This window comes from Acomys russatus, chromosome 10, assembly GCF_903995435.1.
Source record: "Acomys russatus chromosome 10, mAcoRus1.1, whole genome shotgun sequence".
Taxonomy (NCBI): Eukaryota; Metazoa; Chordata; class Mammalia; order Rodentia; family Muridae; genus Acomys; species Acomys russatus.
Window position 1 is genome coordinate 78,473,040 of NC_067146.1, and position 12,864 is coordinate 78,485,903.

Consider the following 12,864-nt stretch of genomic DNA (forward strand, 5'->3'; position numbering starts at 1 on the left):
AAAAAAATAATATACTAAAGGCAAAGGTAGTGACACATTCATATAATCCTGTAGTGTAGGAGGCTGAGGCTGGAAGATGACAAATTCAAAAAGCTAAGTAGCATACTAATACATATAAAAACAACTTTGTTGATGTTTGGATATTTAGACTATTATATAGCTACCACGATTCACATGATAGCCATGTGTATCTGCTGCAGTTTTTGCCATTATTTCATACATGTAGCAGCAAGGGTCTTTAAGCTTACGATATTGTCAATCTACACATATTCAGGTTGGCTATATAGGATTTCGTCATCAAAGCAGAAACACATTTAAAGGTTTTATAAATTTGTAGGGCTGTCTGCAAGCTAGAGTTTCATCAATAGCACATCTTCTTCTTCACTCCTTTCTTGCTTTATCTACATTGTATTTCTGTCATTTTTTTTTTCATTTTTTGTTAATTTGGTAGAATACACCAGAGTAATTTTGATGATTTTGCATTAAAATCAGAGTTGTTGGGATTTGCTTTAAATCACTGAGCTAGCTTGTATTCACAGATACTGGGATCAAAATAGAACTCCATGGTTCTTTTAAGTAACTGAAATGCCAAGATTTTTCTATTCTTCTTCTCCACCTTCTCCTCTTTTCTCTCTTTTTCCCCCATATAAATGCTTGAAATTACTTTAATATAGTGTACTTTGCAGTAAGTCAAATTATGTCTGCTCAATTTTACTCAACACATACTTTGGAATAGCCAATTTGTGTGTAATTGTGAATATAGGGTTCTTCTGTTAATACTGCTAAATGCTGAGGAAAAAAATAAACCTTAAAGATATCTTGAACATGCTAGAGTTGCTGAAGCAGAAAAGTCACTCCTGTGACTTTCAGTGTATTTTAGTTTTCAGATGTTTATCCACCGGAAGCATAGTAAGTAATTGTTCAACCATTACTTGGCAAATCTGCAAAAATTTTGCTGTATAAGCTAGCGGACATTTTACATAAAGAAATAACTCAAGCAGTAATGCTTAGGACAATTTAAATTATGACGAATGAACATTTTGAGTCCGATTTATTGTGATTTATCTGACTCCTCCTTTAGAGTGCCCTTTGCTTCTGGTCCTGTTACGTATTCATTTGCCTTGTTGGCTATGCAAATTGCACATTTCCCAAATTGCTATGTGTGAACCCATGCCAGCATTGGTTGTTATATTCTTCAAGTATTTTCTTTTCAAATGCAATTTTATTTATATAATTGTTAAATTTGAAAACATTTTTGTGAATAAAACTTAAAAGAAGAAAAGAACAGTTTTATGGTACCTTATGGTAATCAAATTGCTTCACAAATGGATTTCTTCTTCTCTTCAAAAGAAATAAATCCCCATTCTTAACTTGTTTTTTTTTATTTTATTAATTTATTCAGATTACAACTCAATTGTTATCCTATCACTTGTATCCTTCCATTCCTCCCTCCCTCCCGCTTTCACCCTATTCCTCTCCCCTAGGTCTATGGGCCTCCTCCCCCACTATATGGTCATAGACTATCAAGTCTCATCTTGGTAGCCTTCTTATTCTTTCTTTGAGTGCCACCAGGCCTCCCCATCAAGGGAAGGTATTCAAATATGGGGCACCAGAGTTCATGTCAAAGTCAGTCCCCACTCTCCACATAACTGTAGAGAATGTCCTGTCCATTGGGTAGATCAGAGTAGGTGTTTGATGTTTACTACTTGTATTGTCCTTGGTTAGTGCAATAGTTTGAGCAGAGCCCCCCTGGGCCCTGATCCACCTATCATGATGTTCTTCTTGTAGGTTTCTAGGACCCTCTGGGTCCTTCTATTTCCCCATCTCCTATATTTCGCCTGTAATGAGAGGATAGTCTGTGCATTTTCTCATGAATATTCTAACTCAGTTTTACACTTAAAGCATTGATAAACAGGTACTTTAGTTTAGTACCTCTCTTTTCATAAACTTCTCTAAATCTATCAAATAATATTTGCATGTTAAAAATAACAGTAACTTATTAATTTTAAAAATATCTGGGAAATTTTAGCTGACCGGCATGTGTTGAGTTCCTTTCTGTCTCATCCTTTAATAATGACCCCTGTCTGCTCATTGCATTTGATGTTTTTGTTAGTCCAGTGGACATTACCTTTGTTTCTCACTCTATTTTCTTGCAGTAGCATGGATGCCTACCAAATGTAAATGTGCTTTTTAAAAAAATTATGTCACTGGGGACAAAACCATGCTTCCCACATGCTAGGTCATCACTATATCACTGAGGTACAACCCTGGCTCTTTAAAACACATAATTGTTGAATTCAGCTGATCTTTGCTTTGTAATATAGTGTGGAGAATTGATCTCAGTCTACATGTTAATCGTCACCAATTAAACACTATTTCTTACATTTTATATTGCTTTAGTAAATAAATTTTTGCATAAACAATCCCATATACTTGTTAATTTTGTTTATGGAGAATTACTTTTTATACTCTGAGGGTAATTACTGATCGTTTACCATCTGTTTCTATTAATCAGTCTTTTTATCCCCCCAATCAGTGATATTATGCTGTATTTTATATTGCTCCCTCTTCACTTCTAATGATTTTGATATGTAAAAAAAATTGTGCCATAAATTATATGAACTTCTGTCAGTTATATTCATGGCATGGTATGAACCTGGGTCTCAGCTCTTATAAATTATGTTGGGTAGTTAATGAAATTAGCCATCTCTCTTAGTTGTGTCTATAAAAATTCTTGCTTTTGTTTAGTATTTTGTAGTAGCTTGTGTTGTTCCTTTGTAAGAATGTAAGGTCCTCATATTTTTTTTTTCTAACAAAAGGAGAGAAAACCATTTGCTGAATGCCCAGTGTGTTCATGTATGGGTGAGAAAGATCACATATAATTATTAAATTATTTATTGTTTAGTGACCCTTCTCCATAGGTGAAGAAGCTCAAGCTAACACCGTATGTGTTTTACCCACTTAGCGTGTTTTACTTCATGTGTAACAGGGATCACAGAAAAAAATAGACTTTGATGGGGCTTTTGAGTCTGTTCATAGTGTTGGTTAGATGTCCATTGCATTATCTTCTTTGCTTTTTAACATATGAAAAGTTACAGTAAAATATTCTTTAAAATAGAGGTAATTTTGCACACAAAAGGAGGACAGGATGATTTTAAAATGAAGAGGTAGGTCAACAGAGTAGTTTGTTTCATCTGAAGCCATTCCTGTCTTGGGCATTTGCTCAGAATGATGACTCAGTGAGGAAGACTCTAGAACTTTGGACTGGGAAAGCAGCTGAATGCTTTGAGCAGAACTCAACAGGCTGTTTTATTGGGAGCCTGGAAGACAGGGCTGCGGAGAGTAAAGCAAAGAGTGGAACCCTGCAGAGAGGAATAAAGAGGACTCCAGTAGCCACTGGGTACAGGCTGGTCATATAAGACTTTGAAAAATAATCTGGCAACACCATGTCACTTGCCTGAGATGAAATAAAGTAACGGACTAATTTTTTTGGTGGAGGAAATTTCAACATAGCATAAATTTGAGTCTGTGACACCATTATTACTGATTACTCTGATACGGATCACAATGAAAAAGTAACTAATATCCTTAGTGGCTTTGATTTCACTAGTTGCGTAGGGCCAGAAGGCAAGACTTTGATCTATTTTTTAAGACTTTGATCTATTAAAGATAAAGGAATTGCTACAATATCCTGTTAAATAACCAGTATCTTGCGTCCACTCCTACTCCATAGCAGAAAAATAGTTTGAACTGAACCCCGTACAGCAAAGATTATTTCTTAAATAAGTAAACGAAGGCAAGGCTTTCTAAATCACCATGATCAAGGCTCATGTAAACTCTCAGAGACATAGGCAGAGTGCACAGGGCCTGTCCAGAGAGATGCCTCTTATGGCTTCCAGTGTACTGTTCTCAATGGCATTCCTGAGTGTGAAAAGGAGTGGGCCTTTGTTTCTGTGCCCTCTCCAGCTCTCTTTTCCTTCTCTTTGTTTTTTCCAACTCTGATGTGTTAGCTTTTGTTTTAGCTCATTTTATTTTATTTTACTAAAAAAAAAAAAAAAGATTTAAAAATTAGAAACAAAATATAAAAGCCCTTTATTGAAAATTTAATAGTCTAAAGATTAGTAATCATAACTAATTAGCATACAATTACTAATAATATATAATATTGATATTTGACATAATTGAGAAATTCAATTATAAGTTGAAAGAGAGCTAGCTGGTCATGTACAGAAGGAAGGCAAGAATGAAACTCTGGAGAATGTTTGAGACCAGGTAAGACTGTCCTCAGGGATGTGTCAGTGGAGTTCTCAGAGATAGAAAGTAAACAGGATGGAAGGTATCGAGAAGTAATTGAGTTAAAATGACCATGATTCCTCCAGAACTTGAGAAAGGTGCTTCCTCAGCTTCGGGAAGCACGTTTGACATAGAGATAGTTTTATAGTTCAAACATCTTAGAGAAAAGGAAGGTCTTTAGTGTTTCCAGAGAGAAGATGAATGAGCCAAAGGACAGTGAGACATACTGACACCTGAGAGCACCACTGTTCCCAGTGGCAGTGCTAAGCCACAGGGTTAATGTGTCAGTGCAACCATCAGAAGCTGTATCCTGTCATGAGCCAGAACCTACCTTCTGTTATAAAAGAGGAAAAACAAGTTGTAGGATAGGCTAGCACCACACGTTCCCCACCGCTGCCCAGAGGGTCTGAGGAAGATGCAGAGGGTCTGTGGTGGTTCTTCTTATGTAGATTTCTTGCCATAACAACATGTGTCATAAGGTGGACATCAAAGTGCAGGGGGTAGTGCGCTTGTATGTTCTGTGTGTTCACTTTACAGTGGTCTTCATGGGAGAGGCTGCACTGTGTCATCTGTACTGAAATAATATGTGTTCTTTTTGTTTGAAGCTCTCTTCAGAGCCTGTGCTGATGGAGGTGCCAACCGGTTATATGATATCACTGAAGGAGAGAGAGAAAGGTACGCTCCTGGCAAGACCGTGTCTGCATGCTCCTCACTTCAGCTGCTTCCTGCTTTTAGTCCTTCTATGGTGCCTGTTTCATTTCCTGCATATTTATTCATCAGAGGAATGTGCCTCTGTGAGAGGGGCTAAGCTGTGTAACTATGATGTATTATTTCTTTCTTTCAATGGGATCTCTTCCAATTAGGATCATCTCTATTCTTTTTAAAATCCTATTCTATTACTTTAAAGCCTTGTTAAGTCACTTTATCAAGTATTGAAATTTATGAGGACTTTGAAGATTGGCTAAAATAAAACCTCAAATAGTTATTTATGTTGGTACTAAAGCACTTTAAATAAATAAAATCTGGACTTCTGGAAAAGAAATAGTCTGCTGTAGAAAATGTGAGGCTTTAGAGTAGTATTGAATAAATCTCAGTAGGGTTTAGCTCTTCTTAATTACTTCCGAGTTACACACATTCTTTTTGGAGAGAGTTTAGTTAATGACTTGTTCTCTGCATTGTCTAGGTTGCCTGATTGGTATGGTGAGATATTTTTTGATGAGAGAAAATGGTTGATAGAAACAGATTTTCAGACTAGTTCAGTTGTGAATGTATGTGTCGGCCTAACTCACTTGGAAGCACAAGACTCATGGTGTAGACGAGAGTGCGCTGTGAAATGGTATTGAGATGTATTGAAATGGTTGGCATTTGAGAAACTGCCTACTTGCTTCCAGAACAAAAATAAGAATATTATGGCATAACAGGCCCTTTGTGGGCATTAAACATATGTGGCTTGAAGCCATATATTTTTCTTTATGACATCAGAATGTTTAACTTCAGCTTCCTGAAACTGGAGCTGCTGTTGAGAGCAGCTGGTTGCTTACTGTGGAGAAGCCCTGTTTCCTCTGAGATGAGATGTTATGGCTGTCGTCTGGAAACGGGATGCTGTTATTAAAAACAAAACAAAACAAATAGTAATAGTGACAGCTTTGGAGAGTTAAATTTCATTTCCTCATTTACTGCGCAACTCTGCAAGTTTCTCTGACAGTATCTCCTAATATCTGATGACATGGACAATGTCTGAAAAACCTTCCAAGTTGTTTTAAATCGTGCTTGTCACATCATTCAGAATATGGTGTCATGTTATGGGGACTCAGATTATAAACTGGGCACTGCTTGTCTCGTGCCTGTAGCCTGGTTGCTACTAAGTAGTTGGCAGTTAAGCACTATTTCACTAGTGGTAGACACAGACCAGGAACATAATTAAACGCAGTACTTGGGAAGTTATTAACCCACTGCTTTCCACCTGTTCCTTGATTAGGAAAGCCATCCAGAATGCTTTTGAAGATTTACATATAAGTATGCATGCAAACACACACACATATATACATATATGCATACACACATATATAACATATATATGTATGTTATTTTATTTGATTGAGCCAGACACTATGGCAAAAATAACAGAACATTTTATTCATATATTTGAAAGCAAAAGATTAGTAGATTTTGGAAGCAAGTACCATTATTTTTGCTATTACTCTAGTTAATAGTCAAATCAATCATTTCTAATTATATTATGAATATACTCTATTGTTTGTTTGTTTTTGTTTTTTGTTTTGCTTTTTGAGACAGGATCTCTCTATATGGCACTGGCTGTCCTAGAACTCAATATGTAGACCATACTGGTGTCAAACTCACAGAGATCTACCTGCCTCTGCCTATCAAGTGCTCTGTTTACAGGTTTTTTGCTCAGCCAAATCTACAAATAATCTTATTGAAGGCATTAAAAAATGTATGTAATTTATCTTACAAATGTTTGTCTACATATGAGGATGTTTAGTGAAGCAATGTAGATAATTCTCATTGATTTTTAGGTGTAATGATGCTCGCAATGACTCTTGTTCTAACGCCTTGGGATATGGCTTGTAGAGTCCCTAGAAATGAAACTGCCTTGCATGCGAATTAAATCCTTGGAATAAGTCTTATTACTTCTGAGCCCTAACCAATGAAACTAATTGGATACAGGTGATTACACATGATTCCTCTTAATAGTACTTTTCAACAAAAAGCCCACACAATGAAAAACAAAACAAAACAACAACAAACAAAACCCGGAGCTTTAAAAGTCCAAATGGCAGTGTGTGGGCTGAGAGTCTGGCCTTGTTTTCATGTGTTTATTCATTAACAGCCACATCTACACTATAGAGCCCTGTAATTATTTAACCAAAATATGTTTGTTTGTTTGTTTGTTTGTTTGTTTAAAGAATAATCTCCAGTTGAAGTCAACATGAAACATTTATATATTTGAGGTAGAAGAAGGGAAGGATGATGATGAGGTGGGAGCTGGGGCAACAGGTTTACCTAGGGCCAGAGCTAAGGAAGGCACTTCTGGGCCCTTCTCCTTTCTGTTGAGGGGCAAAGCCTGAGCTGTTGCCCCAGGCTGCTTGTCACTCTGCCTCTCAACATCAGTCTAAGCTAAATCTTCCCCTTGTGGAGCATCAGAGTATAGGAGAGGTGAAGGACTGGAAGAGGAACAGGAGGAAGTGAAGTCTGAACACCAAGGGAAGACTCCTGGTTTTGGAGCCTCTGAGATACACTAAGAAGAAGGCTCACAAGTGGCTGCTGGCTTTAGCTGTTTTCAATTGGTAGAAATGCAGTGACTAGTTATTCTGGAGCACAGAAAATACATAGTTAGGCACTAGGAATACATCTTATAAGCAAAGAATATGTCTAATATTCTCTCACTATGTAATCTTAGAATATTGGGCTAAAACCCTGAAAGGTACATTTTGATTCACAGACAGGGGGACTAGGCAGCCTTTGTTGGGCTGGATGCATTATATAGCCCAGGCTGGTGTTAAACCTGGAAATCATCCCACTGGTACCTCCAGTTCTGCACTGGATCCATACCTTTCCACAGGATTGTGATTACGTTTTGTTGTCATCAGAGCAATAAACATATGAGACAGGTCAGCACACTGCTGATCTTATAGTACAGAGATGCATCAACACACCTTAGTGTCAGCCTCTGAGCTTACTTGTCTTATCTTACTGCCATGTCATTGTCACCACTCTGTCTTGAGCTCCTCTTCCATTCTTTCAGTTCTGGAAGCTTCCATTCCCACTCTGGAGGTATAGTTCAGAGGCTGCATGCACTGTAGTTACACAGTATTTGTGGTTCTGTGTATTACTTACTCCACTCACTAAAAGTCTTCCAGTATTTACCAGCGTTTGCTTCAATCCAAAAATCAGCTTATCTTCAATTATAAGGTTTTGTTTTTATGAAAGGTAAAAAACAAACCAAGTTTTTCTATTTGTAAACAAAAAATGATAATCAATAAGATAGTGGGTAGGAAGAAACAAAAAGGAAAAAAAGTACCTATTACTTATTTCTTCCTGTGAAGCAGTATTTATTTGTTGAATCTATTGTACCCCCTTGAGACAATAGAGCATCTTATTCACTTGCCTGTAGTTACTTGTTCAAATGAGTGTGAGCTTGATACACAAAAGCTCCATTTCTTTGAAAGCTACCTAGTAAATTACATAATGAGTTTTCAAATGAGTGAATATTTGAGTTGGTGTTCAGTTTTAACATTCCATAAGATTTAGAATGGTTTTGAATTTTATTTCAGACAGATCTCAAATTAAAAACCTAAAAATACAGCTCAGTGTCAACCAAACATAACACCCTAAACAAAGAAAATGGTTTATAATTTGTGTGTGCCTATCCACTTTAGCTATGAGAACAACAGACTTAATTGGATGAGATTGGTAGTACCCCTGCCTTTCCTGCATTATGGAGCAATCTGAGGACCTTTGGTCTTAACTTTTCTTTAAAGGTTTTATACCATTTGGCAGAAACTCCAATTTGTTTCTGAAGTTCTCTTCCTAGCAGGCTTTTTAATACGACTTCACTCTTCTTAACTCTATGTATCTACTTTAGATGTTTATATCTTCTTGACTTAATTTTGGCAAATCATATACATGTAGGCATTTATCAATCTATTCTAAATAGTTCAGGCATTTAGAATATAAGCTTTCAAAGCACTTCTAATGATATGCTCTGTTTCATTGGATTCTGCCAACATACCCTTCTTTATCTCTCATCTGATTAACTCGAGTTATCTCCTTCTTTCTTTGAATCTTTGTGAATATGGTCTTTTTTTTTTAACCAACTCTTGACAGATTCTACTTATTATTATTCTAATTAATTTTAAAATGGATTTCTGCCCTAATCATTACTAGTCAGTACTTTGGGTTTAGAAGATTCTTGTTTTCTCAACACTGAGAGGATTCTATAGATTCAGTGAAATCCTTATGAAAAAAATTAATGGCATACAACACAACGCTAGGAAAGTGAATCTTATCAATTATATGGAAATACAGAGCAATGAATAGCTAAAGCTACTCATAGCAGAGAGGGTACTGACAGAGATAGCAAAATAACCAATCTCAAATTGTACTACGGAGCTACAGTAACAAAAGCAACTTGGTACTGACATTAAAACAAACAAGTGGACCTGTGTATTAAAATAGAGGATGCAGAAATAAACTCACAGTAGTCTCCTAACTTCTTGGAAAAATGTTAAAATATACATATGAACATGTACTTACATACTTATTTAATGTATGTGTGCACACTTGTGTGTGGTCTCAGCGTGTGGAGGTCAGAGAACAATTTATGCGAGTTAGTTGTCTCTTTTCACCATTATGGTTCTAGGAATTTAAGTCAAGTATTTAGGCTTGGTGACATATATGCAATTAAAAAAATATTGATAGAGCTAGAGAGATTGCTCAGTGCTTAAGAATACTTGCCATTCTTGGAGAGGACCCAAGTTTGTTTCCCAGCACTTGTATCCAGTGGCTTGCAGCATTCTATGTCTGCAGTTTCAGGGGATCCTGTGCTTCGTTGTGCCTTTGTGGGCATCAGGGACACACAGAGTATACATATATACACACACAAGCAATTACACATACACATGAAAATAAATGAGTGGGGGTAAGTAGAAGTTGGGTTTAATTGTGAGGAGAAAGGGAGCCAGGTAGAGAAAGGAGTGGGTAGGAAGAAGGTGAGTGTAATGGGAGGAGAAGGAATGAAACAAAGTCCAATAACATGTTTGTGTGAAGATGCTATAGTGTGGCCCATTGTTTGTATGCTTGCTAGACTAACATTTTTGAAAAATAAATATACTATGTTGTAGAGTTGTACAAAGAGAAAATATTTGGTATAATAAATTATGAGGCATAAGAAGATCATTGTAGCTTAATGGGGGTGTGTATATGGTACATATATTTGTGTGCCTATATGGTTGGTTGTTGAGGGAAATTTTTCTTTGTCTCATGGGTGAAAGCCAAACTCCCTACCTTAAGTCATGGTTACCTTTTCAGACATGTCTTAATTTTCTTTTGTTTTTACACAAACAGACCTGTCTTAAACATGCCATTCACTTCTACTCTGATTTTGCTTGGGCCTTGTCTCATGGCTTACCTTGTACATGTTGGAGCTATGCAGGTTAGACTCTGAACAGCCTAATCAGTGCTTGCAAATTCCATACTGTGCTGCTCTTTGGTGGTATTAGCTGAGAACACCAACATTTCTCATGGCAGTGCTGTCTGTATACCAGCATTCAGCTGATGCTGTGTGCACCTGGGCACCTTCTCCTTCCAGCCTACTACAGCTTGCCTCATTCACTGTGATCCTGCCCATAAATCACATTGTCCCATTCCTATTTTACCTTGATTTAGAGTTGTAAGAACTGATGTCCTTTACTAGATTATAAATTTCTAGTGATCTATTGCTCCTTCACTTTGCATAATGCTTTTTAATTATTTACTCTCTCATTTTTCTTGTGAAGATGTACCTTATACCCTTCGCTGGGTGGGAACTGCTCGAATTTGGTAATCATGGTTAATCACCGTTGCATGCCTCTAATATGCAGTATACTAATGAGTATCTGAAAATTTATTGAATTAATGATTTTCATTGATATCTCAACAGTGATGTCACTAAGGCTAAGATAGTTTTTAGCAAGAAATTTCTCACATATAAAATCAGATATTTTAAGCATGTTAATGCTGAAGAATATTTCATAATTGTATATAATTTTATATTATAATACACTATATATAATATAAATGTTTTATATCTAAAAATAACATGTAATTTTTCTTAGAATTACTTGGCGTATGTTTCACTTATTATAGACTGTGACATTATTTTGCATTCTAATTCCTATCATGTGTATCTTATTCTGAGCAAGGTACTCTCGTTTGAATCCATTGAAAGTTTGAGACATCAGGGCTAAGCGTAGAAGGTGCGTGTATGTGTGTGAGGGAGGGGGAATTAGAGATTTTTAGGCTCATTTGCAGAACAGTCTAAAAAACAGGAATGACTTGATGCTGTGCTGTGTAAAGACAGTTGAGTGGTAAGAATTGTTTTCATCTTCATTTCTCAGAGTAAATGATGCATACAGAGACCGGAATAGGAAGTCTTCCAGGTTAATTTTGTGTAAACATTATTTTAGGCAGCTGAGAGGCGTAGGAACAAATGCTGTAATCTAAAGGACAAGCATCTCAAGGATGTCTTTGTGTTCACACAAAAGGCTCTCTGCTGAGCATGCTTAAACACTGGTAGGATGAAGAAGACTAGAAAGAAAAGCCTAGAAAGAAAAGCAAAACACATCTTGGTCTTTTTTCTGTCATTCCCTTAATTTTTTTACTGTTAAGATTTCAGGAGCATCTTAACTCCTAAACAGCTAAGCTTCATTGTAGAAATAATCCACCTGGTCTTCAGCTCCATCAGAGACTTGGGAAGGAATAAACTTGATGACCTGAGTATGCCAGGAGTGCAGGTTAGTAGCTTTCCAAATGAGAAGATGACAGAGACAGTTTGCTACCTTAATAGTCACCCAAAACTCTCTATAACATTGGAGCATCTTCTTCAGCCTTCTGGCCCAATATATCTGACAGACATATTTGTGAGGCAGGAACTATTGAAGGCTTGCTTACCCTGTCTTGGTAGAGTTTGGCCATCCACTCTGCCTGCATACAAGGTTGTCTTTTTTCTAGGAAGAATTCTCTCTGTTGTAGAAACAAGGACATTTTGCCCAATGGCTTGTTTCCCACATTTGAAGCTATCTCCATAAGGAGGTTCTTTGATGCTAATCATCCTCTTTGAGTTAGGCTGGTGTTGCCAGCAGTTAACCTGTTTCATTGTCAGTGAATCTTTAAAATAATAAAAACATTTTAAAATGCCATATTCTGTATGTCTCTGAGGTTTTTAAAGACCTTACCTAACTATCCTACCTTATCTTTCTATAGAATCATGTCTCTCTGCTGCACCTAAGATGTCTAGATAGAAGTTTTAAGTTAATGAGGACAAGATGTGATGGGAGATTGATTTACACTCAGAATTTTAGATGCACCAAGATGGGAAAGATGTTTTCTTCAAGGCTGTCAAATACAAATAGCCAAAACACTAAGAATGTAACATTTATATAATTCCTGATCATGTCATGGTTCTTGCTATAGATACTTTATTGTATATATGTGTGTAATAATATAACTGTATGTGTAAAAATAAAATAAAATAAAATATTTCAGGAGAAGAGGCTATTCTCAGATGAGAATTGATTCTCTAGAATGCACAAGACCCAGAGATGGAAAACATTCCTATTTCAAACTTTCAGTGTTTTCTGTGCTCACACGTCTCCTGTCAGTAGATTGGCTACACTTTCCAGAGGATGACTCTTGTAGCTCCACTTGTTCCTATAAAACTGTTTCTAGCTAAACAAGGATGAGAGTATAATTGCAATAATGGGGCCTTGGTGGCAGCTTAACCACCAGGATGGAGGGCCTGAGTTCAGGTCCCTAGTGCCCACATGACAACCAGAGTCAGAGCCCCGGATC

At 36.8% G+C, this 12,864-nt stretch overlaps 1 protein-coding gene across 2 annotated transcripts in view; it reads left to right on the top strand.

Moving 5' to 3' along the window:
- The window catches only part of Tpk1 (thiamin pyrophosphokinase 1), a 316,448-nt gene that overhangs the window by 95,013 nt on the left and 208,571 nt on the right, over positions 1-12,864 (top strand). For both annotated transcript variants that reach the window (XM_051152465.1, XM_051152466.1), the window contains one exon: positions 4,899-4,968. In XM_051152465.1, coding sequence (XP_051008422.1) covers positions 4,899-4,968 — 70 coding nt within the window. The remainder of the gene's footprint in view (positions 1-4,898; positions 4,969-12,864) is intronic.